General features: G+C 37.5%; 1 protein-coding gene across 5 annotated transcripts in view; it reads right to left on the reverse strand.

The window, feature by feature from the left end:
• Window positions 1-27,849, reverse strand: part of MCTP2 (multiple C2 and transmembrane domain containing 2) — a gene marked incomplete at both ends in the record, with an annotated part of 189,453 nt that overhangs the window by 69,607 nt on the left and 91,997 nt on the right. For all 5 annotated transcript variants that reach the window (XM_082649196.1, XM_082649195.1, XM_082649194.1 and 2 more), the window contains 3 exons: window positions 10,047-10,166; window positions 12,468-12,542; window positions 14,241-14,342. In XM_082649196.1, the coding sequence (XP_082505322.1) occupies window positions 10,047-10,166; window positions 12,468-12,542; window positions 14,241-14,342 (297 nt within the window). The remainder of the gene's footprint in view (window positions 1-10,046; window positions 10,167-12,467; window positions 12,543-14,240; window positions 14,343-27,849) is intronic.

The raw sequence follows: 27,849 nt of genomic DNA on the forward strand, positions 1-27,849 counted from the left end.
CCACATGAAGTAGCAGATATTACAGATATTTGTTCCTCCAGGGCATATTACCCCTCTGAGTAGCAGCTCTCCAGACTTATAAAATATTTTCCAAATGTAAGACTTGCAGAAAAGTATGTTTTAAAAAAATGTTTTAATAACCCAATCTGTGGACACTGTTTAAATACAGCTCATACTCATGAACTAAAACCATAATTGCAAAATTTATGACCACAAAAGCCACACACTGTAAAAATGGTATAAGGACTGAAAATCCTCTGTTCTAACAGGCCAGGAGAAAAATCACTTTCCCGAAGCCTTCAGTTTCTTCCCCCATGAATGAACGTAAAGACCCTCTGACTTAACATTCTATAGCTCCATGCTTTTCCAGACTTAAAATCGTAGCCATGGAGGTCTCAACACCAATTGAGCTAATAAGTATATTTCTTTCTTTTTATTTTTCCCTGACAAAGTGAAGTATCCCTGGCAACGAGTGGAAACAAAAAAAAATTTTAAAGCTAGGCCAGATATAGAAAAGTCATTTTAAAGGGCTAAAAAACATGGATTTGGGTTATAAGAAAATCCCAGGGAGACTAAAACAGTCTGTAAACACTGTACAGGAACATCGTTTAAATGATGACATAATGAATTGGCTGTTTGATTTAATTGTCTTCCTATCTTTTTAAATAAAATTGGGAGCTACAGTATCAGTCCAATGAAAACTACCCCCTCCAAATTAGCGCTGTTATTTCAAAAACCAATGATACAACTCCAAGCTCGGCAGAGAGGTAGCAAAACACAACTTCCTGAATTATAAATCAAATGGCAAAAGTAAGACACAGTATAGTAAACCCTAACCAGACCACAAAGAAGGTTTCTCTCCATAAACATCAGATCAGGCAGCTAGAATGATTACCAGGCTCTCTTGTAACTGTCATCTGTGGTGGGTCTAATTACAGGCTGTCCGGCAAGCATGCCCGCATCACACAGCAATAAAAGGGCCAGCGGCTTGCCAAGCCCAGTCAGACAACGGAGAGCACGCGCCACCTGATGGGGAGCCCCAAAGATCAGCCAGAGAGACTAATAAAGATGACAGCTTCCAAACAAATGACAAAGCTCGGACCACCAAAAAGGCAATATCAAATTAGCCCGAAATGTAAGTGCTGAGCATGGTTCTTCAACAGATCAAAACTGAAGCAGGAAATGGGTCCTGACTGTTTTCAGACACACCAGCACTCTATTCCTCCCTTCCAATCCTCTCTCTTTTATTTCTAAATCTTCTTTTCCATTTTTGCATCAGACAAAATGTTTGCACATCCAGGTGTCATATATAGCAACAGATGGAGTGGGGGGGAAAGCACTCAGCTCTGTAAGAATCAAAAATAAATCCCTCCAGATTCAAGGGCTGTTGATCTGGGTTAGAGATTTGCCAACCCCTCTCCTCCAAGTTTGCTTACTGTTGACTGTCTTTTGGACATTTTGCTGCAAATTAGCACCATTACCACCCCACCCCACCCCCGCCACCATGGGCAGGGTCGAGAAAAAGGTGGGAAAATGCACATCAGAAAAGATTATGATTAAGTTGTTCAGTTGTCTTTGAATTTTACCCTCTGGTGGGGTCATAGACTGCTATGGTCAGAGGAGTAGCTGGAATACAAACAAACAGTATCTGGTAATAGATGGTCTGCATGAGTTCCAGTATTCTTCTAAGAAGCACTGATTAGATATCTGCAACGTACTCAGCACCATCATAAGCGGTAAGGACGTACACACAGATAAAAGACTGGTCTCTGTCATTCAATCTGTAGCTCACAGTGTCTTAACATAATCCTTCAATCATACGGCTACGTTACACTGAATGATTTTTTTAGCATATGACATTAACCTGAAATATTAAAATAAAATCCCTCCTATTTTGATATAAAGAACTTAATTTATTAGGTCAAACATGAAAAGTACTATCACAGCCTTAAAGGCAGAATCACATAATTTGGAATTTGGTGGTTCCATGCACATTAATCAGCCCTAGAGATAGTTGACCCTTGTACATTAATTACATGACACAGAATACAATTGTCTGCATTTCTACCCCATTCTCGAACAGGTCCTCCACATCCTTTGCAATGAAACAGCAACTCTGTGTGTGTGTGTCTGTGTGGGTACCTGTACCCACTTCAGTGAAGCTTTCAGCAACTGTGTGTGTGTGTTTGTGTGTGTACCTGTACCCACTTCGGCGAAGCTTTTCTCTGAGTTAGGAGAGCAACACCCTAACCTCCCAATAGTTATATCAGCTAATAATTCCTACCCACATTTGTAGCTCACTTTATATGTTTAAAATAGTTCCATGCTTATTATTTAATTTGCTCTCCAAAGGGCAAACTTAATTTTTCTTATGGTGTGCTTTATTAAGTAAAAGTGTACTGCTTTGGTTTCAAATATAAGAGGAGGACAGTGGAGGGAAGCTGGGGGAGAGAAAGAAAACGTGCAGCAAAGGAGGTGTAGAGGGATACTGGGGAGAGGCTGGGAGGCTGGCGGATGGGGTGAGAAGGGAGAGAGAGGGAGAGATGAAGGGGGGAAGAGAAGAAAAGAGGGGAGGACGACAGACGGTCGGATGACTTACTATGATCATTTCATCTCTGTATCTCAATATCTAGCAGTGTATGAGACACTGGACAAACAATGATTGTGGAAAGGGAGGGACGGAGGGAGGAAGAGGGGCAAGCTTGAAGGAGGCAGTGAAGCACTGGTTTGGTCAAGGAGGAACATGATCACTGAAGTCTTTTCTTCATCTAAGATTTAAGCTCCTAAATTCAGGATCAAGTTCAAATTAACAGTAGGGTATCTCTGGACAGCAGAGAGAACTAGACTGAGTTCTCTGGAATCTGTAAAGGACAATGGCTCCTAACCAGAAAATTCACAGAAGGCAAAAAATGTGTACTTGCAAGTACATCTCAATAGGAAGCTTAGGAAAGGCAGCAGGTAGAGACAGAGAGTCTCCATACAGGGCCTGGACCTATCAGAACCATTCACTTATTACCCAGCAGGGCCGTGTGAAGACTGACAACATATGCTATTCTGGGATTTTAAAACATGAAGATCTAATGCTTACTATTCAAAATTGGCATGCTCCAAAATACCAGCTGATTTCATTCAGTATAGCTAGGATTCTGCCTGGAAATGCAATTCAATTATAAAGTTGAAAATATAAACATGAAATATACTAAAATAGCTAAGAGTGTCCTTTTAAATTTTCAATAGATAATCTTTTAATGCAATTACTGTAATTTTATTAAATGGCATGATTAGTTAATGCCTGAGAAGTTGTCAATAGAAGGTGCAATTACGTTGTAAAAAATTATAATCACAATGTGCAATAATGGATTGTTCTTATGGAAAAAAATACTGAAAAAGAACTTTAAGGTATTTTTAAAAGTATGTTAGGTAGTCCACTGCGAAAAGGAAGATTTTGGAAATCATTGTACAAATGTTAAATAAAACAAATAATAAACTGGCAAATATTTTAAGCATTTAATGTAATATATTTATACATTTTTGCATGTAAGTATATATACGTAACATTTAAGATGCCTAAAAAATTTTCTCCAGACAAAATGGTGACTGTAACTGTGGATTTTTTTTCAGTTTAACTGTTAATCTTTAAGCAGCAACCGCACAAACACCCACCAAACAGGCAGTGATGCCTGCTGTGCACATCCGATTGTGACTTCTGGTGGATGTGGAAACAGCCACCAAAAGTTGAATCAAATGCAGTGCATCTAGTTGTGAATAAACTGGTGATAGAATTTTTTTTTAAAAAAATAAAAATTTTTTAGACCCAGTTAACACATAAATATCTAAAGCATCAAAAAGACAACTGACCAGCACTATTTAAATTGTCCAATCTGAAAACAAAACGTCCAGTGTAATTGTCATCTGTACCAAAGTAAGTTCAATCTGAATGTCCTGTGGGCCACAGAAGGGATTATAAACAGGGACACTCCACAACGTCTCATGAAATTTTTATCAAATCTTTCTTAGGAAACTTTCAGCAGCGAAACTTTTTGCTTCCCAAATGCCCTCTGCTTCTCAGTGTTTTGTGTGTGAGTGTGTGTATGCACATATGTGTGTGATGGAAGGGTTCGTTCTGTTACAGTTGTTATTGTTTTTAAGTTCAATGTGAAATCATTTCACACTTCTCAAAATTCTAGGATCCCTAAAAGCTAAGAATTCTATATATGTTAAATAGGGGCTATCACTAAGAAAGTGGAGAATTGTATTTTAACCCTATTGGGGAGCGGGACAGTTGATTGATGCTTTAAATTATGTATCATATTGCAGGCCCTGTCAACTCTGAAGAATTAATTCTTCATTTTCTTACAATCCAAAAATGCAGGAAAAAAAGTCACAGATGTTAAAAGCATAGCTTTATGAAAATACCCATTGATATATGGTAGACTTAGATTGCTTTTTAACATCAAAGGTCCCAGTAAAATTTTAATAAATAAGGAATCCATCAATGCCCCCATAGACTCCTCTCCCTCAATGCAAGAGGCGAGGGCCTTAAAGAGTGGTGGAAAACCAAACTACATAAATGCAATCCTTTTTGGCAGCATTGGGAGACCTTTGCTATTAAAATAATTTTCTGATGATGCCAACTGTCAAGTAAATGTTTCCTGCCATATGAAAAAATTTATGCCATAATATAACCTTAGGTCTTTTTATAGACAATATTTGGGGCTTGTATATAAAGTACAATTACCCAAGAGAAAAACAAATCAAAAAGACTCATACAGATGATTGCTTCTACAATACAAATACCACAATGCAAAATTATCTTTTGAAAACAAACTCAATTCCTCTTAACTATCATCAAATAACGTATTTGCACTAGACATGGGAATATATCATACAATAGAGCACCCTTCCCACAATAGAAATATGAGCCAATTTCTCTGAAAGCCACTGTTTTAAGATATTTTGTAGTAATTTACTAATGTAGATAGTTACTCATCTCCACTACTAGCCCTTATTCTGAACAACCTGGAACTCTTGAAGATCTGAAAACTACAGATTCCTTCCATGGCTCCTTCCTTTAGTTGTTTTCACTCTTCACTCTCCCCTTGAAAGCCCTTCAACATCATCTAAGAGCTTCCTCCAAAAGCGGGAAAAGATAACTCAGACCTCAATTTAGGGCTTAGCCTAGAACCAAGCACTGAGGTTTTCCAGACCATCAAGCTGAATTCCACGGATGTCATAAGCATGAGATTCCCACGGTCTGGGCTGTTCCCCAAAGATGCCAGAGACATTTCTACCTTTCACTTCTTTAATTTTACTCCATCTCTTGTGAATATAATGACTATGTCTGAGAATTATTCTTACCCATATAATAAGGACTTCTTTCTCCCAAAGCATCTTGGAATAGGCTTAACTTCCATTTATAACATCTAGATATTATACATATCTGAAATGACTCATATGGTTGTCCCTAGAGCCATTATATCTATCTAAATACAAGGATCGTGATCACTGAATCCTGGGCGTCAATGACAGGCAGTGTAGCCCAGTGTTTACATGCATGGACTCTAAATCCTGATGGTCTGGGTTTAAATCTCAGCTCTGTCTCTTAAAAGCATATGAGCTCTGACACTTTAACCTTTATTTAACTTCTATGGGCTTATTTTTCTTATGTGTAAAAAGAAGGAAATACTGATCCTGGCATCTACATCAGCAGCTTGTTATGAGAATTAAGTGAATTAACACTTATAACATGCTTTAGGACAGTACCTGACACATAGTAATCACTGAAACAACAAAAGCCATTAATTATCCCTAGAGTTCAAAGCCTGTGACTGGGAATGACCACGGACATGTATACAAAATACCACGTATATTTACAAATCCATTCATAGGGAAATATACAGATGTGCTTCTTCTAGGCATGATGTTTCAGTTATAGGCCTCTGTCCATAAGTTGATATCTTATATTCATTTATCTTTCAATTGGAAAAACTGAGAATGTGAACTTTTGAGTGAAAAACAATTATCTTTAGCTTAAAGCAAGTAAAGCTCGGAAAACACACTAAAAAAAATCTAGAAAACTTAGAGGAAGGAGAAAGACTCAAAAGAGGTAATGACACGGGGAGGGGGAAGGGTAAGCTGTGACGAAGTGAGAGAGTGGCATGGACATATATACACTACCAAATGTAAAATAGATAGCTAGTGGGAAGCAGCCACATAGCACAGGGAGATCAGCTGGGTGCTTTGTGAACACCTAGAGGGGTGGGATATGGAGGGTTGGGAGGGAGACGTAAGAGGGAGGAGATATGGGGACATATGTATATGTATAGCTGATTCCCTTTGTTATAAAGCAGAAACTAACACACCACGTAAAGCAATTATACTCCAATAAAGATGTTAAAAAAAATTAAGCCTATAGAAGTATGATTTGGAATCTGACTACTCTAAACAAGTCCACATTCAGTGACCTACTGTACAGCACAGGGAATTATATTCAATACCTTGTAATAACCTATAATAGAAAAGAATCTGAAAAAGAATAGACATATATATATATATATATATATATATGTATAACTGAATCACTTGGTTGTACACCTGAAACTAACACAACATTGTAAATCAACTATACTTCAATAATAGTCCACTTTTAATTTCTTACAATAACAATGAATTAAACAGTATATAGTAACAGTCATGTGGCAGGTGTCAGGAAATGGAAGATAACTTTCTTCTCTTAGTATTGGGAGAACCACCACCCACCTTAAGTGGAGAGGGGATTAATCCTCTGGTGGGGGAGGTTAATGCTTAGACAGTCTAGCAAGATAAATTTTCTCATGTTTGTTCATCCACTTCTGACCGGACACCACAGGACCTAGATCTTAACAGGATGCTTTCCTTTAACTCCTGCTTTCAACAAGATACGATATATTCATACATACATCCACAGGATCCCTTAGAAAATGTATGGCTTGCTTTCATAAAGTCTTAAGATTAACAACCAGAATTTACTAAACATGATCCAGTAACATTCCTGCTTTGTATCAACTGAAAATAGAAACATGAACATGATGTTAGTAAAGCAATTTCATGTTACCTGACAAAACAGAAGTGAAAAATTCCTATGTTTCTGCCCTTAGCTTGTGGTGCTGTACCTCTAGGGGAAGGAAAAGCCCCAATGGAGACGGGTTTAGCCAAAACGGTTCTTTTCACACCTGTGCAGTGAACCCTCAAAGAGCACTGATCCTAATTTCTAACAGAGAAAGGCCTTCACATGCAGTCCTATTGTTTAATAAATTCTTGGCTTAAGACCTTGCTTCAGACCAGCACGAAATTGCTCTGCCCCTGAAATGCCAAGGCAAGTGGACGAAGCATGAACAAAGTACCACATGGATGGATAAAGACCCGGAGCAGCATTCTGTCCTCAGTAGATCATAGGAGAACATCAGTGTGTACTGTACCACCAAGACAAACACAGTGTTCTCAGTAGTGGAGTGAGGGAGCGAAGCCAGGCTTCAGCAACACAGTCTCCCCATTCCTCCCTCTCTGGCCCAGGTCACCCGAGGATCCAACATTCTTCAGAAAGACAACCCTGAACAGAGTCCTACAGAGTCAGGGGCACAGCCAGTGGAAGCCCACAGGCCTGGAATCACCCATCAGCACTCCACAAGCAGCTAGTGTTAAGTCTGTAAGCAAGAGCCATGAAAGCAAAAATGTTTTCTGAAAAATATGAAGGCTTGGCTACCCCTGATCTTATTAAAGAAAATAAGGGAGGCTACAATGAATTTTTTATTTTATCCTAGAATGTATTTTTCTTTATATGTTCTCGCTTTAAGAGCAGAAATAGTTTTGGAGTGACCATCATGATGGTAGCAACAAAAACATTCTCTAATGAAATTACACATCATCAGCTTAGGGAGGGGAGATACCTACGTCTCTACATCTGCAGTATCTCTGAGATCCACCATGGCTGGTCAAAGTAAATGTGAGATAAACATTCAAAAGTAGAGTTTCAAATGAAAACAGAAAACTAAGTGTATCTGAATGAAGCTGTCTTTATTTCAGTATCTTCAGGACAACCTAGAGAGAGAAAGAACGGATGCACAGGTGTCCCCCATCCACACCTGCAGTGGGGCCTCCCACCATCTCATAAACTCAGGTACCCTTGCAAAATTACATTTTGGCAAACCAGCAAGAAGAGCACTCCTCTATCTTTCGTTCCTTGGGCCTCAGGGATTTTAAAGGAGGATGTGCTAGCCTGCCTCTGGCAGCCAGCCTGGCAGAGGGCTGTGCGGTGCGGTGTCAGCAAGGAGGGTCCACTCAGGTCCCAGGCCATGCAGAAGTGGCCCCAATGCCAAGGCTCCCTTCCCGTTTAGAAGCCCCCTCTATGAAACAACTTATTTCTATTCATTGTTGTAATCTTTCTTCAGATCAGGCTGACAGCCCATTAATCATTTCTGTCATCCCCCTACATAATCCAGTGCAACAGATCTCTGTTTTTCTAAAAATCTCAGTGCCAGAAACTAAGCTCGAGAAAGAGGAAATCCTTCTTCCTCCAAGGGACTGGCCGGGGTGCTGACTGGAAGAAGCCACCAATCATGTTGACTTGCCTCGTTTGCCCAGAATCACACAGAACATTCCCTGGAAAGTTTGTAGAGAGGATTCAGGTGGGAAACAGAGGCAGGGAGGCTGAAGAGGAACCCAGCACACGAAGCCCCCAGCTGAGGAGAATGTGAGAAAGGGAAGCGGATAAATCAGTGCCAAGTCAAAGGCAGATAGGGATTAATAAAATCCTTCTTAATTTTGTTATCAAGCCCAATTGTTCTAGCAACTTTAAAACAAAGAAAAAGTATATTAAACGCCAAGGCTGCAGCCATCACAGGGCTTCTACCTCCTGAACCAATGAAAAACTAACATTAACTAAAGATAAAACAAAGTGCTAAAATGGCTAAGAAAAAGCCTCTTATGGAGCCAGTATACAGCTTGCATTAAAGGTGGGAGTGACCTCCAACCCACTGACCTCTGGGACTGATTTTTTTTTTTTTTAATGTGGATAAGCCTGGTGGGTAAGAGAGAGCATGGATGATAGAAACCAGAAGACAAAAGAGCCGTGATCATGACTCAACCACTCACACATCGTATTAGGTCCTACTGTGATCTTTGCACCGTGCAGAAGTTAATGGCATAATACAAAAGGCACAAGATTAGCAGTCGAGCAAATTGGTTTCTCCTCCCATGCCTGACGCTACCAATCTGATCAATGACAAGTGCCTTTATAGAGGAGGGAGGATGCCCAGAGATGTAAAGTGAGGACATTATACTAACTTTCGAGTCCTTACAAGATTCTTGGACTCTCTGGTTGACCTAGGTGGTTTTAAGATCTCATGCAGTTCTGAGATTCTGTGATTTTATTATGCTCATAAGGAAAGGCCAACTCTTATTATAAGAATGTATTTCACAGACAGTGGTTCTCCTTTGTGGTGTTGAGTCAACTTGTAATGTGTAGTAATCAGTTACGTCTCAAGAGGTTTGATCTGAATAAATGTTTTTTTTTATACCAAAGTTTGCCAATGATTTACTTAAAACATAAATTAGAGCGATTTAGTCTTCATTTAGTTATGTGATTTTTCAACTGCCATTTTTCAGAAAACACTGGCCCTCATGAGTACAGAAGGAGACAAACACATTGTGGGTACTATACGAATGGTTTATAATAACCACCACAAAAACATTTAAAAATGCATAGAATGCTGGCTCTCTTTACCTTATCAAGAGATAGTATATAAGTATGATTTGGGTAATTTAAGGGATTTCCAAGGGTAAATCCGACAAGTATGGTCTTGGAAAGACACCTCCTACATAATCTCCTATGTCATAATATATTTTAGAAAGATGAATGACTATCCTTTTTTTTAAAGTTTCCTTACCAGTGTAAACTTCAGCTATGTTGAATGTGCCTCATTCTGCTTCACGTAAGTAAAATAAAACCCATCTGCATTTGGACTTGGGGCTCAGAAGCAAGTAAGTTGAACATAAAAAAGGAAGCTTACCACGAATGCTACTGTACTTCTCAATGTGGATTCCCACCGGAAGCAGCTTGTAAGGAACTGTACTGTATTCCAGACTGTCATGGTGAGTCTTTTCACTCGGTCTACATCTCTTGATAAGATCTGATTAAAAAAATGGAAAACAGAGAACTAGGTTTAAACACTCCAAATATTCTCTTTAGATCAGACAGCTTGGTCATTTAAATTATATTCTGTATAACTGCCAATGAACAAAACAGTAAAAATGAAGAGTCCTAATACTTTCTCTAAAGTTCATTTTTAAACTATGATCATCCTGGGAGGAAAAGAAAATCCAATGCATTTTATAGCTCCTTTGAAGGAGAATAGGCTGTTTCAATAATGTTCAGCACAAAACTGAGCTGGGTAAAAAATACAGCAGTCAGGGGACTTCCCTGATGGCGCAGTGGTTAAGAATCCACCTGTCAATGCAGGGAACACGGGTTCGATCCATGGTCTGGGAAGATCCCCCATGCCGTGGAACAACTAAGCCCATGCACCACAACTACTGAGCCTGTGCTCTAGAGTCTGCGAGCCACAACTACTGAGCCCACGCGCCACAACTACAAAAGCCTGAGCATCCTAGAGTCCACGCGCCACAACTACTGAGCCTGCGTGCTGCAACTACTGAAGCCCGTGCACCTAGAGCCCGTGCTCCGCGACAAGAGAAGCCACCAGTGAGAAGCCCGCCCACCGCAACAAAGAGTAGCCCCCACTCGCCTCAACTAGAGGAAGCCCACACACAGCAACAAAGACCCAACGCAGCCAAAAAAAACAAACAAACAAAAAAACCCAGCAGTCAGGCATGTGAAATGTGTGTGTGTGTGTGTTTGAGAGAGACAGAATGGAATGAGGGACTATGTTGCTTAGTTTGGAAGGAAATGGGTAGATTTACAGTAGAAATGTACATGTACTCTAGCTCATCTAATCCAGAATAAAAAGTCTATTCTATAGGAAAGTAAAGCTCTGGAAAGGAAATCCGGCTCTCCTACCTCTTTGCTGTGTGACCTTGGGCCAGTTTCTTAACCTCTCTCTTATTCAATGGGGTTGACAGGAGTGCTAACCTTGTAGGTTGTGAAGAGAATTAAAGGGCTTAGAAGAGAGCCTGGCACATACTAAGTGATTTTAAGTATTTGTGTCATGAGCACAAGTTTCAACTTTATAAAAATCTGGGGACACTTAGTGCTGAGAGGAACTTGGGGAGAAACCTAACATACCCCAGGGTCTCAGCCCCAAAACTCCCGGTGCTCTCAGAGCCCAAAGCCACCCAACGCGGAGGTCCTGTTTGGCAAAGGAAATGTCTTTTCTCCCAGTTGTAGGTAGATTCATTTCAATTTGTTTGCAAAGCAGCTGTGCCACCTACCTCAACTCAGGTTTTAACTTTCAAGTAAACAGAGCAAAAGGCAATAATAACAACAATAATAAAGCCATTTACTCAGATTACACAAAATAAATATTACACTCAATGTTACGCAGACCAAAACAAAACATTTGGACGTCCCCTTCAGAAGAGGTTTAAGGCCTTTCCCGAGTGTGTCCAGAAGTTCATGGGAAACCAAAGGATGATAAGATGCCTTTATATTTAACTTGCTTTCTGTAATCTACAGCTGCTCACCCCACAGGAAGTGGTGGAAGTAATAAACACTTTAAAAAGGGGACACTTTGTTCTTTGCTACGCAACTGAAGAGGGACAGTAAGTACAGAGTGAAATCCTGAACTGTGTCTGAATAGGACAGGGAGGGGCTCTGAAAAGAACTGTAAAGGTCATGTTAAAAAAAAATAAAATGTGAAACTTCCTCTACTTGGCCCTGATCTTCACTTTTTGTTGAACTGATGAGAGAGGCGTTAAGGGCAACAGGCAGAGGGAGTGAGAGTTAATAGGAGGTAAAATGCCAACACAATCCAAATTTAGGCAAAAAAAAGTGGTAGGGGCAGGTATCAGTGAATCTGAGGCTGGACATCTTGAAAGATCAACTGGGTTAATTCCATGATGAACTCCACTGGCAGAATGCCTCCCTGAAATGTTGAAAGATGGAGACTAAAATGGCTGTGATTAAAGGAGGGTAGGAGGGGCAAGTAAGTTCAAGAGAAGGTTTATGGCTTGATGCTCAGAATTTTTGTTTACAAAATGGTTCAGGGGATGAATGGAGGGCTGACACCCTCTGCAGCATCCAATAGATATGTTCTGAGTCTTTCCCTTCTTACTGAGCCCAACTGAACTCCTTGTCTAGGGAGAGAAGGAGAGATAGAGGAAGGAGTGGAGAGATGGGGAGACAAGCGGGGAGAGGGAGGAGGGAGAGAGGAAAACAGAGAAGGAGGGTGAGATGCAACCAAGTCATGACCAGTAAGTACTCCGGGTGCTGGGTGCCGACTGTACCAACAAGCCAGTTTACTGCACTGACCTACCTTTTTGGACAGCTTGCGGCTATCTTCAACAAAGCGCTTTTCTCTGGGAGTAAAGGTCCGAATACTTGCTTTGATCTAGAAAGACACCAGTGTTAAAAGGGGCAGCATTGAGATGGACTTCACTCTCTTCTTTTTCTAATGACTGAGAAGTTCTGGAAACCAATACCTTCTGACCCTAAGGGCGCAGGGTTAGGGGTTTGGGGGATGGCAGAGACATGGTGGGTACCCGGAGCTCTGCATGGGTCTCCGGAGTCTCATTTCATGAGCATCACTCGGGTAGGTCAGACTGGAGATTCCAGAGTGTTGTTTCCACGTTGCAAATCAAAGAGATATTTTAAACCACTGCAGAGATGGGGTTCATGAAGTCCTCAAACCAAAGTCTCTAAAAAAGTAAAACTTCCTTTCACATCAAAGTTTTGAACTACTCTACTCTTTGCCAGTAATACCTTGCATGTGAAAATCAGTTTCCAGCTTATAAAAACATCTTTTCCAAAGAGAATCTCATTTCCTCTCAATGATCCAGAAAAATAAGTAAATGAGTCATTTTAGCCCAGCTTTTAGGGAATAAACTGAGGGTCAGAGAGATTTCATGGTTTATCCAAATCACTAAACTGAGGAAAACCTGAAAGAACAAAATTCAAGTCCTTCTCCTATACATCAGATGGACAACTAGAACATTACTTAACAGTTTTAATTTAAGGCTGTTTTTCCCCCTAAAACTCAAGTTTTATCTGTGTGCATGGTCTATATACAAGTACCTGCCAGAAGAAAAGAGGAGATGAAGGGTGATCTGTGTGCAACACATACATATGATCTCCTGAAGGGAAAGGTTAAGAAATGGGGAAAAAGAGGAAGTAACAACAGACCCCATACTGGAGGCATTTCTGCTCCTGGCACTTGAATAGTATGCCCATCTAGAACCAACTGTGCTAATTCGCAAACCTGTTTATGCCCATTTTACCTGTTACTATAATTCTATATTAATTATATAAATTATTGAAATACAGATCAAAAGACTTGAAATCGATGTTGCTCTAGAAAGCCTTGAGAAAGGTCAGTGACTAAAAAGATACTGCTATTGAGGTGATGATTTTATGGAAAAATAATCAGGAGGAATTCCACATTCAGATTGTTCTGTGAGTGTTTTTTAAAAAATATCTCTACTTTCAAGAAACTGAAATTAGAAATCATAGATGTTACGGGTATATTTATGCAAGGAATATGCTGTAGAACTAAAAATAATATGTCCATGCTATTTAAAAAAAGGTTTTAGGCCCACACCTAAAAATTGGCAAGTGAATGTAATATTTATGTATTTTATTTATATTAAACTAAAAGTTTAAGATACATTAAAAAAAAATCCTCCTTTAACTGTAGTTTTCAATCGAGTAACTACCTGTCTTGATAGTGTTGGATAGCAGGACATCTACTATAATAATTAAATAACATGTCAGAGGCTTGAAGATATCTCTGTCCAACAGCCAACTGTTGCCTTGGAAGAAGATTAAAGGTAATATAGCTAAGAACCTCATTTTCCTCTTATTTTTTTTTCCCTTGACATTTATTGAGAATTACACACCATCAATTCTACTGGTCCAACAGGATTAATACCAGAGTGTCCAGCACTGATTTTTCTTGGCTCAGTTTTAAAACACTATTTTCTTTGTAGCTGCAAAAATTCTGAAACATTTTACATTGATTTGAATCTCTCCAGGCTGGTCACCTTTTACTTTCCATAGAGAGAAGCTGGGACATATGTCCAGTTAGACCTACCGGATTATATATGAGGTCCATCTCCAAGTAAATAGCTCCTTTAAAAGCTTGTTCTAAATCTTTATTCTTCAACACGTAACAGTTTGTCTGTCCGTCTCGAATCTGTCATAAACAATAGATAAAATACAGACTTTCTATGGGATTTAAACTGAACGAGCTGACAAAATTGAAAATGCAGAACGTGTACACAGATGAAGCCAATATTAAGCAAATATTAAAACTATGTAAATATTAAATCATAAATCAACTTTTAATTCTAGAGTGCTGCTATAACTGATAAGAAGATAAAGTAACCATCACCAGGCTGAAACTGATATACGAGAGGAAAATTAGTGGTACAAATGATTACTAAGCCTACCAGAGTTTTCATTCAAAAATCCCAGAGGTTAAACATTTTTATTTGTTAAAAAATGATGAATATTCTACAAAATTTCTGGCAAGTACTACTCAAGATTGCCAAGGTCATGGGAAAAAGGAAAAACTTGGAAACTGCCACAGTCAGAAGACTAAGATTAGATGATAAAATGCAATGTGGTACCCTGGGTTGGATCCTGGAACAGAAAAAGGACATTAGTGGAAAAACTGGTGAAATCCAAATAAAGACCAGAGTTTAGTTAATAGTAATGTACAATGTCAGCTTTTCTTTTTAGTTTTGATAAATGCATCATGGCAATGTAAGATGTTAACATTAGAGGAAACTAGGTGAGGATAGATGGAAACTCTGTATCACTTTGCAAACTGTCTGTAAACCTAGAATTATTCCAAAATAAAAAGGTTATAAAATAAGATGTTTTATTTATTTATAAAATGGTATTTTATTTTATAAAAATATTATAAAATATTTTATACAATATTTCATAAAATATTGCCTTATAAAATATTATTTTATACAAATATTATTTTATACAAATACTATGAAATATTTTAAAGAAATGAATAAAGGAATGAGTTTTCTAAAAATGACCAGTGATTCACAGCCAAGGTGCAATGCAAATTAAATAAATCAGCACAGCTAAAGTTGAGGTCAAAATACAAAAACATTTCAAAAGAACAATGTGCTGATAAACCTACAAAACAAACAACTTCTTCTGATAGCATCTCTCAGCCAAGCATGTCACATCAATGCCACATACCAATCTACCTGTGGACCCCAGCGTGTGAGGCATCTAAGAAAAAATCCCCTGTATCATTTTGGAAATGACTCGGCTCCCATTATGGCATCTTCTTTACAGATTTGATAGCAGCAATGCTTATATGATACAGAGTGGTAGTATATGCATTTTTAAACTTCTGGCTTATTCGAAGCATATCTGTTAACTCCAACAGGGCAGAGCAAAACTTGAGCTGACCAAAAGCTCCATTTGGGATTGTAATGATCAAACATCTGAAATAACATAGGAAATTTGAGGGCATGAAATCTGAGCCATATTTTAAATGACTATTGCTGTCACTACAAGAATCCAGCACAAGTGTTCTTATAAACAGTGGTGGAGATGAGTTGAATAAGTCATGGGGGGGAAACAGAGCCATTCCACTTTACAAGGGAGAGGTCACCTTCCTTCCCAAAGTCACCCCACCTCTCTCAAATTGAATAGGTTTTAAACAGAAAGATGGCTTTCCTGGCCAGTGGCTAAGAGGAAGGGGGTACCCCATAAAGACCTGGCTTCCTTCCTAAACGGTATCCAAACAGGATTCTGAGCTTCCTCTTTTATCCACTGTCTCACTTAATAAATTGTGGGTGTTAAAGTTGAAAGAAATAAATACAAAAACAGCATATGACAATTTGCCAAGCTGACTTTGGTCCAGTTTAGTTTTGCCTCAACCCATAATCATTGTACTGTTATCTTAAAATTTCCATGATTTCTTAAGGGTTAGGAAGGGCAACAGAAGAACAAGAGGTATCAGTATAAAAAGAAATATTTTATAGTCAAAGAATTTTTTTGTTTTTTTGGGTAAATGATCGTTTCCTCTTGCTCAATGTCCTTGAATTGTGTCAGCAAAGCCCAGAATCCACCTAGGACATTAAAGAAGTTTTTAAAGCTAGAGATATAATTAAGGCTACTCATGTTTGGCACTTTCATATATTATTTTAAAATATATAAATTGTAAGTTTAAAAATTTGTAAAAAGATTGAAAAATTATAGGAAATAAAAAAGTCCCTTTGAATGTCCATAAATAACCACAATTCTTTCCCTGAGAAGGAAATTAGATAGGGATTTGGCACGTACCCTTTCTAATTTTTTATTGAGAATTTATATTCATAAATATATCCTTGAAGAAAGTATTTTACATTTTTTTGTGTTTCAAACTGTATATATTTTGTAATTTCATTCTGTATGTATCAATAGTATTTGGTAATGTGTCTGTATTAGTATATAGATCAGCCTCATTTCTTTAAACTGCTATGTAAAATTCAAAATCTGAATAAACCACAATTTATGAACCCTTCTATTTATGAATATTTGGTTGATTCCACTTTTCAGTCTGTCCTCTATAAGGAATATCTTTTGGGAAAAGATAAGCTGAGAGATAGAGGAAATACACTACTTTGTATTTGGGATATGCTTGGGTTAAGAACAGATCAATGCATTTGAATATTTAGTGTTATAATTAAACACTGAGATAGTAACCAAAGAAACTATTTGTTAAATATTTTCATTTTCCATGGTGTTTATATAATTGAACTTCAAACACATGAATACAGGATAAAAAGTTCGGTAACACCCCAACTTGCCAAACTCCTACATGACAGTATTTATATAATAAATGAAAGCTAAACATATATTTTTCCAGTCAAGAACTATATTTATTTATACTTAACTCTGAAAATTATTTCTAGCATTTTATAATGTTAAAACCTCTATGAAATAGGACAACTAAAGCACAGCTAAAAGAAAACTTAGAGCAAAGAATCTATATATACTTTTGTCTTTAGGTATGAGATAGTCACTTCAATTAAGACTTAAGTTTAATTCTGAGAACTCTATCACCCAAGGCAAATTGTGACAAATGGAAATCTCGAAGTTCAACTGGAGAGTCTTCCTGGGCTGACATCGGGGAGGATTTCATTTCACTCAGATAGAAGGAGGAAATAATAGATAATGTCCTTAAGTTTAGTGTTACAAGAAAACTCTTCAAATTGACTTATCACACACCTTTACATACTTGCCTTTCCATAGGTGAGGAGTACAGATATCAGGCAATAATTTGGGGAAGGCATCTCTGCAGGACAGTTATAAAGATTTAACCTAATCAGCAATTAAACTTCCATAATTAGGGAAACGGGCATTTCCATGTTCCTTTACATTATTTTCAGAAACAAAATGATATATCAGAAAGCTAACCATGCTAACCGTGAATTCTTGGTTACATCAGACAGCGAACGAAAGAGCACAGGAAGTCTGTTTCTGAGTAATGATTCAGGATTTCAGAGCCAGAGAACAAGTTACAGAGAAGGTAGTCTGGTTTAGATTTTAATCTGACCTGAAGTTATCTTTAACCTATGCAATTTTTCTCTATCTAAAAGAATTTTAAATCTGCTTACACAAGCTTTAAGCATGGTAAATATGAAGAACTTTTAAAAAGTTTGGTGATAAAACTAATTTTTGAGCCAAAGAGATACTACATTCATTATATTAGAAAACAAAACTTTTTAAATTGGCATATAACAAAGGTTAGTATGTGGGACAGAGAAAAAATATTTTTCTCAGCTGGAACTCTTTTTAAAGAATTCTCATTATTTTAAAAAAAAACAAGAAAAAAAAGAGAATTCTCATTATTATGCTTTACTGTAAAGTTTTGATGTGACAAGATATCAACTGATTCAACAGCAAAGTTAATCAGAATCGATATGAAGGAATAAAACCATCAGTTGCTTTAAGGAGAAAAGATACACATTTAACATCAAAATCCAAACTGAAGAGTCATATTGATCCTCCCCAGCCCCCAATTCGACCTTCATGTGAATAAATGGAGAACATTTGGGTGTAAACAAGTGTTATTCTATCAGAAGCTTTTCATTGCATGCAAAAGGGAAAATAATGTGACATAACAATACAGCAGGTGATCCCCACTAATGCACATGCAAGGTGACTCCAACAAAATGTGATGTGAACAGACACATATTCACATGGGATATGTGGCTAGGAGAGAAGAAAAGTAAATATCCTTTACTTGGTAGTGATTCTATTCATATCCCCACTTGGAAACACGCCTGTTTACCACCGCAGGAGTTACAAACAGCACGAGAGACTGAAAAGCCCATAAGGTCACTGTTTGCCCTGACACAGTCAACCACCAGCCAGCCAGTAGAGGCAGCACTGAACTCATCACCCCAGCCCTCCACATACAACTCACCTTTCTCTGTGCAAGGCAATCCAACCCACCCATTGCCTGAATTCAAAACCCAGCACTGAACTTTGGTAAAGGCAGAAAACCCTGCTGTACCCAAAATGTATTATCAACTCCTCTCCCTGAAATAGAAGCTGTCTTTACAAAGTAATATTTACTAATTGTAAGAATGGTGTACAATTTACAAAAATAGCTTAAAAAAAGGAAAAAAAATGTAACTTTTACACTATTCCATTTTTTAACAAACAGATCTCTAATTTTTAATGTACTTTTATAAATATTTATCTTATGAAAATAGGATCATAGTATATTGGATGAAGTTTGGGACTCCTTAGAGGCAGATGAAGTGAGTTTAAATTCTGGTTCTGCCTCAGAGTGGCTGGGTAACTTTGGATAAGTTACGTAACTCCTCTCTTCTTCAGTTTCCTAATCTGTAAAGTGTGAGTTAAAAAAAAAAGGATACATATCTCAGCAGTTGTTGTGAAATAATCAGCAAAAAGCAGTAAGAACAGTGACAAGTACACAGAAATTGCTTATTAAATAACATGATTTTTTCTGTCTTACTTTCATTTATGTACTTTTTAATCACTCGTGTTTTAAACTTTAAAGAAGTATGGGAAACACTCTCCAATGTAAAAATCGATTCTCCATAATTTAGAATGGTTCTTCATCTTAAGAATATTCTATAATTAGCTTAACCAATCTTCCATTGTAACTAAGATTGTTTCCAATTTTTAACAACCGTAAACACCATAGATATCTTTGTGCTTCCATGATGCATTCCTAAAAATAAAGTCTTAGAGGTGGAATTATTGAGTCATATGGTACACCTATTTTTATCGTTTCGGCAAGTATTGCCAATTTGCTCTCCTAAAACGTTGTATTAATTTATACTCCTAGCCTCAGTGAATGAGCCTGTCCGTTTCCTTCCAATGTTGCCAACCATAGGCATTTTTATTTAATATACAGCAATTTCATAGGAATAAAATGGCCTCAGGTTGTTTTAATATGTGCTTTTTTTATATAACTAATGAAACTGAACATTTTCTGTCGTATGTTTATTAACAGTGGGCCATGGTAGGACCGTGAAACCAGACAGACTTCACTTTAATTCCCATTTCTGGCGTTTAGCATCTGTGTGACCATGGGTAATTACTGTATCTCTCCAAGCCCCAGCTGCCTCTCTAAAATAGATATCTAGAATATAAATGCTCCGAGATATGTGTCTATTAAATTTTAATCCAAGGTGCCTTATAGGAGGCTGGTAGCAGGTCATGCTCCCTCCAAAAGCATCTGAGAGAGTCCTTTGACTACACTTAATCATCACTGCTCATGAAAAATCTTGACTATATTTCTTAATCTGACTGCTTAAAGTAATTTGGTAATTTAAGCTACTAAAACAAGGGTGATGAAGATAAGAGCTTACACTTTAAGTGCTTACTGTGTGCTACTGTACTCTTTCTACATTTACCAAACCATTTAAATCCTCACCACAGACCTCCAACACAGGTACTGTGAAAATTTTCATTTCATAGAGGAGGAAACAGAAATGTCAAGTAAGGTGTCAAAAGTCACATAGCCAGTTAATGGAGAAGACTGGGGGCTAACCCAGGTGATCTGGCTCCCTCTTCTGCACTTTAAAAAAATAAATAAATTTATTTATTTGGCTGCATTGGGTCTTCATTGCAGCTCGCGGGCTTTCTCTAGTTGCGGCGAGTGGGGGCTACTCTTCAATGTGGTGTCCGGGCTCTAGGCACACAGAATGTAGCACGCAGGCTCAGCAGGTATGGCGCACGGGCTTAGTTGCTCCGCGGCATATGGGATCTTCCCGGACCAGGGCTCGAACCCGTGTCCCCTGCATTGGCAGGCAGATTCTTAAGCACTGCACCACCAGGGAAGCCCCCTCTTCTGCATTTTTAACAACCACAATGGTGGTTGAATAAAGCATGAGCCATTCGTATGCTTATTAGCTATACAGATTTCTGCCTCCTTGATTTAAATTTTCTGTTAGGTTGAATTGTCTTTTCCATATTGATCAAAAAAACACTTTTATATTAGTGCTGGCATCTATTTGTTTTATGCTGCAAGTATTTTTTACCAACCTATCCTTTGTCTTTTAATCTTCTATGGAAATTTTTGTTTTCACCATGACATCTTAAATCTTTCTTCCTTTATCATTCCTGTTTTTCAGTTTGTTTATGTAGCACTTCCCGTTATTTTAATAGTTTTATTTATGGAACTATAAATAAATAAATATTTATTTTGTTTCAAGCATTTGACCTTTAATTCACCTTGAAATAGTTACTGTGTTTGGTGTAACATGCCGATGCATTTTTCCCTGATGGATAAGCAACCAACTTACCTCAGAATCACTTATATAGTGATCACTTAGTTTATCCTCTCAATGACTTCATGTTTCAAGTTTATCATATATTAAATTTCTCAATTAGTCTTTTTTTCATGTCCTTCAGTACAGTTCAGAAATTCCTCACATAGTTAAGCATTATAGCATTTTTTTGTTTCCTGTTATACTCTTTGATTTTTTTTTAGGTTTTTCAGATTTTTTTTTTTAGGTTTTTCTTTAGGTTTTTAAGATTTCTATTGGGTATGGGCACTGGTTTTCATTTTCTTAATTTTGATATTGTTTATACATAACTGACCTTTTTTTATTCTAATACAGTGTCTATTAATTTTCTTTATATTTACAGATATTATCAGCTCGTACTTGCAAATAATGTGTTTCCTTCATTCAAATATCATTTATTTCTCTTACATTTTTGCATTGGCTGGATCTGACCTAAAAGGTTTAATTTTAATAGTTAATTCATAAGTATATAAGCTCATTAAATTCTTGCAACAATCCTAGCAGTAGAAACTACTGTTATTTTCATTTTAAAAATGAGGAACTAGAGCAGCTTCCCTGGTGGTCCAGTGATTAAGACTCCAGGCTTCCACTGCAGAGGGTGTGGGTTCCACCCCTGGTTGGGGAAGTTCCACATGCCACGAGGTGTGGCCAAAAAAAAAAAAAAATGAGACACTAGAATAACTATCTCTAGTGTGCAGCAATAAGTCTTAACGTTTGTGATACTTCTGATAGATATCATTCATCATGTTAAGGCACTGCTCATCATTTACTAATTTATTAGACTATTTTTTCATAATCAAGAATGGATGTTAAATTTTATCAAGTACACCTTCTACATCTATTGAGATTGTCAAGGTGTTTTTTTTTCTTAACTCAATAATATAAATTACACAATTAGATTTCCTAATGTGTTCAATCTTACTGATGTTCCATGAAAGGTATACAATTTGCTTTTTTTTTAAATGTGTTTTTTTTAATATCAGAATTATTTTAGTCTCAGGGAATGATTTGACACATTTTCCATTTTATGTTCTCAATAAACTTCAATAACATTTAAGAATTGCCTGTGCAGTTAAGGTTTCAAAACTCATGTTCATTAAATGATTGAAACGTGTTATTTTCTTATTCGGGGGAGGGGAGTATGCAGGGAGAAAAGGGTGGAGTTATTTGATAACTGTTTCTGATATTTCCATCATTAATGATTTTCACTAAACAGTGCATTTAATACCTGATATTCAAGTTCCTCTAATTATATTTTTAAAGATAATTTCCTTGATATTTTTATACATTAACTTCTTCAAATGGGGTACTGTATTATATTTTTAGTTAACTTGGGGAGATTTTTATACCTTTACAATACCTAAGTCTTCCCAAGGTATGTCTCTATATTTATTAACGTCTTCTCTCATACTTAGTAAAATTTAGTTATGTTCTTCATAGCAATCCTCATATTTCTTGTTGTTCATTCATTCTTAATAGCATATGTTTTCCCTTTCTTTCATTAGCCTTGTAAATGGCTTGCCTGTATCACTGGTTTTGGGGGGAACTAATACTTGGATTTATCAAATACACTGTTTAAATACTTTCTATGTAATTGCTCTTTTATTAATCTTCATAAATTTCTTTATAATTTTCTCAGTTTTCTTTATTTTAGTTCATTTTGTTGAGATGTTTAATTGATTTTCAACCTTGTTGTTCAATTATAAAACCATTCACGTAACTTCCCTGGTGGTCCAGTGGTTAAGACACTGTGCTTCCACTGCAGGGGGCACAAGTTCGATCCCTGGTCAGGAAACTAAGATCCTACATGCCCTGTGGTGCAGCCAAAAAAAATTTCCTCTGAATAATACTTTTGGCCCGTACCCATCGTTTTTATATATTGTATTTCATTGTTAGTTTCTAAGAAGTTTATAGTTGCAGTTTTGGTATCTACATTAGCTACCTGAGATTTTTTTTCTACCAAGGGTTTTGATACTTGTTTCATTTTTGTTATTTATTTCTCTGTGCTGTGATCACAGTACAGGTTCTGCCTTTTTGAAATCTATTGAAGCGTTTTGGACCCACAACATAATCAACAATTAAACAAGTTAAGTGGGTATGTGAACAGAATATTTTATGTATTTCTGTGTGTGTCTACCCATACATATGTTGGACAAAGCTTACGGCTGATTCTCTAGTCTAAGAACCACCATTTTAGTTTGTTTAAAATTCACCTGAGAACTTGCTAAAAAAATAAAAACAAAAACAAAAGAGATTCCAGGGTTTCATCATCAGAAATTTAGTAGCTGTGGAATCATGTGCAAGGGCTTTCGCTATTAGCATACACTTCATGGAACTTGGAATTTCAAAGACTTGGCACTTTAAAACATCACTTCAAAGCTTTGTTTTTTGTTTGATTTTTAAAAGCTAGATAGATAATATATGTTATTTTTCTGCGATTCCAATTTTGTAATTTTTCTGGTGTTTCAAATATTATATATATGTGTGTATATACATATGCACACACACATTTCCATGGCAAGTCATTCACGTAAAAGTTCCTGTCTTTATAACTTTATTGATAATTAAATTATTTTGTAACTCATAAAATAGCCTCCTCTGTATGTTTCTCACTTACCTTTTATTTACATTTATGTGTTACACTTTTGTTCATCCATTTTAGTATTGCCATGTTTGAGGTGTCTCATCTAGAAGAAGCACTTAGATTTTACTCTTTCACTCATTATGAGAGGTTTTTCCATTTAATAGAAAAGTTTAACCTATTCAACGTTTACCATCATGCAGGATATGCTCACATTTATACTTTCTATCTTCCCGTTATAGGACAGTAGAGGAATCCCACTAGTCATTCTTTCTCCCTTGGCCTGTCGTAACCAAGTATCATCCACCTTCTACACCAGTTATGGTTCATGATAATTCCAGCATATTCATGGCACCCTTTGCTGGTTTCCAAGGCCAACAGAAAAATGTGCCTTATCTTCCTTTACTTCAATGAACATGTTGGACCAGGATTAGATGAGGAAGAGAGTTGAATGTTTGTGTCCAAAAATCACCATTTTGCCCTGTTAAATTTTGTATTTGGTTATACATCCATAAACATTTATGTAAAGTAAAATAAATATTATATATTTCAATGGCCAAAATTTCAGCATTAACTTAAAAAAATATGATTAAGAATGTCCAGTACAATGTGCAAAATCCATCATAGGTGAGAGTTGGGCAAATACTTAATTGGAAATGCAAATGAAGATGTGCATGGACATTTATTTGGTACAGCAATTATAGAAAATTTATCCCATAAAGCTAATTAAGTGAGGCTGTTATTGGTGCACCTAGTTACCGTGCACTGGCTTCACAGAGAAAGCTAAGGGCTGCATGAAGGCCTGTGCTTCTGATATAAATTCACATATGCATGTTGGCATAGCTTACACAAGAGGACTCAAATTTGTTTCAAAATGTAGGACCTGGGCTTCCCTGGTGGCGCAGTGGTTGAGAGTCCGCCTGCCGATGCAGGGGACACGGGTTCGTGCCCCGGTCCAGGAAGATCCCACATGCCGCGGAGCGGTTAGGCCCATGAGCCATGGCCGCTGAGCCTGCGCGTCCAGAGCCTGTGCTCCGCAACAGGAGAGGCCACAACAGTGAGAGGCCCGAGTACCGCAAAAAAAAAAAAAAAAAAAAAAAAAAAAGTAGGACCTCATCAAATTGAGATGACTTCTCCATAGATAGTAGGAAATAACAACAAACAGATGCTTTTCCTATTTTACAGAAAGCTGATTTTCAAAGTCTTCCAAAATTGACCCATTAGATAATTAATTCTAGGAGGGTAAACACATGTTTAAATAAGAAGGATGAGAAGAACTTAGCCAGATTTTCACCACAAAATCAAGATCACTTAATTGAGAACAGCAATGAAAAATAAATCTACTGAACTGGATAATTATTAGGAGACAATGTCTATGTTGGGAATGTTTTAAAACTAAAACATTCCTACTGTTTTCCAATGTATATTTACTATATTATTGATTAGAAGATTTTTGGAAGAATGTGGAAATGTACAAATATTAAAAGTTTTCAGGACTTCCCTGGTGGTACAGTGGTTAAGACTCCACACTTCCACTGCAGGGGGCACAGGTTAGATCCCTCGTGGGGGAAGTTCCCTGTGGTGCGGCCAAAGAAAAAATTTTTTTTCAGATTATAATCCAATCCAACTGCAATTTTCTACTGCTTTTAATCATGAGTAAAAAGTTTTGCATATCTATATAATCATTCTAAAAAACTGTTTTTTAAAAAGTTGAACAGAAATGAAATCTATGGAAGGATGGCTCACTGTCCTGTATTTTTTCAATTCTGATGTATATCTGAGCACATGTATACGCTTTGAACAATTCACCACCATTAATAAATATACTGATTTTAGAATATGAATTTTAAGGGAGCCAAGAGTCATCCAATATATTCACCCTGATTAAAAGATATAGTGAATTCAGAACAGGCTCTTTATTTAACAGGCTGAAATGCACTTAGCACATTACCATTTCGAGAGAGTAAAAGTTGAAGTACTTTCAATACTTTACACTTAGACGTTTTAAAATGTAGTTTGCATTTTCTCTGAAAGTGTAAATCAAGTTTTAGTTTATGACTTGATTAAAGAAAACATGTTCTCACAAAAATTACGCACACTCTAAGAAATACAATTTTTGTTTTTAAATACGAAACAAGGTATTATAGGACACTGTTCCATATCCTATAGAGGTAATAGTGAAGCACCAACGAATCCATTTTTATGACTAAAAATATTAAAAAAGCAAGGAAATAAATCCTTTTCCTAAGAGGCATAGAACACAGAATTGAAGGGTTTTCTCTTTGATGCTTTTTTTCTGGAGTTGCAACCAATTCCTCCAGGAAGTCTTCCTCCCCTATAATTGCTTCACACAGGAGCCAAACTTTCTTCCTAGTTAACTGCTCTGTTATATCCATGCCAAAGCCTGCAGATAATCCCCCCTCACAGAACAGGCCCCAAACTCTCTCCACCCCTCCTGAGCTGCACTCTCCAGCCTCCCTGTTCACACTGAGAGCTAGGCACCAAGGCTGCTCTTTGCTTCCAGAATGTGGCCTCTCCTTTACCCTGCTGTTCCTCTGCTCATGCTTTCCCCTCTGCTTGGAATGGCCTTCATTCTTCACCTCACCCAGCAGTCCCTATCAACACCATACTCCTTCCTGGCCAGCTCAGACTCCCCACTTTCTAAAGTCTTCCCAAAGTTAAATTCAGCCCTCCCACCTTGCATTTTCCTCTTCCTTTTATAGGGCACCTAATATTTTCGGTCATCTCACAGGCATCTCCCATGAAATGCAAGTCTTTACTTAACTCTGTATCCCACCTGCCCCCCTGCCCCCCACCTCCACTGCACTGAGCCCAGTGGCTGCAAAAAACAGATCTTGGTTATGGCTTTTGGCACAATATTTACTTAACAGCTACTCACTATGGCAGCACAGCATCCTCTTAGGATGGCTCTGATATGAGACTGCCTAATTCAAACCCAGCCTCCCCTACTTACCAGCTACAGGTCTTCCTTTGCCTCAGTTTCCTCATTTGTAGATGGTCATAATAATAAAGCATGCCTCATTAGGCTGTCATAGAATTAATGATGGTAAGTGCACAGCACAGGGCTCTAGGTAAGTATTGCTCAATAGACATTAAATAAAGAAAAAACCTAGATCTAAATACATTTTAAAATATACCCTCTAAATCACAAGTTAGAATTATTTTAAAATAATTATAAATATAAACAAAATTTATAAATATAAATACTATAGATATAAGTAATATAACTTTTTTAAAAAATCAAATGATCAATGAAATAACAAACAAAATTTGCCTGTTACAGATACTGAGGGTTATGGCCTTTTTTTCTATCACATTTATATCTACACTTTAGGTAGGGAATCATTTCATTTGGAGAAGGTATGTTGCGGGTGTATCGGGAAGAGCCCACACAGATCTTAACGTAAGATCTGATCACTTTCCCAATCTACTGGTCAAAGCATCAGAAATAAATATGAACTGAAACAGCCATGCTGAACAACAACTACTGAAATGTCTTATTCAGCTCAACATCCCTGGGCCCTCAAAGTCCCTAAGGGGAGACATGGCTCAGGCCACACTGCCTTTACACAGTGGAGACCTTTCAGATCTGGGCTTGTTTCTCCACGTGCTACATTTATATTAGAAACAAGCAGTATAAACCAAATCAAACACTCCCCGGCTAGAAACCTCCCTGTGGTTTCCCATCACCACTAAGAAAGAGCCAAAGTCCTTCTAACTTTCAGGTTGTCAGCGTCCTACAAGGTCCTCTTCCATGCCACCCTATCCCCTATTCTTTCCTATCTCACATTTGCTATTCTCTACTCACTCTATTCCAACCACATTGCTCTGCTATTTTTGGAATTTGACAGTCAAGGCCTGGCCTTGGAACCTTTGAACTTGAAGATTTCCTGCCTGGAAGAGTTTCCCCAGATATCCTCCTGGTTTTCTCCCTTTCCTTACTTACTTAAGTTCTCAGTCAAATGTTCCCTTTCCAGTGAGGTAATCGCTGCCTGAACCACGGAAAACTGCATCCCTTCCCCACACACATCCTCTTGGAGGCCCCTCCCCCTGCTTCATTTTCTACATAGCACTTTTCACCATCTAACCTACTGTGCATTGCTTTTTTTTTTTTTTTTTTTTTTCTGGTTTGTATATTGCCTCCTGCAATCAAAAGATAAGTTCCAGGAGAGGACATAGCTTCACTGCAATCATTGTTAGAACATTACCACCTAAAACAATTCTTGGCACACACTGAACACTTGATAAATATTTATCAAATGAATGCTTAGATTGTGGGGCAGCTTATCGGC

This window comes from Grampus griseus, assembly GCF_964374135.1.
Source record: "Grampus griseus genome assembly, chromosome: 2".
NCBI classification, from domain to species: domain Eukaryota; kingdom Metazoa; phylum Chordata; class Mammalia; order Artiodactyla; family Delphinidae; genus Grampus; species Grampus griseus.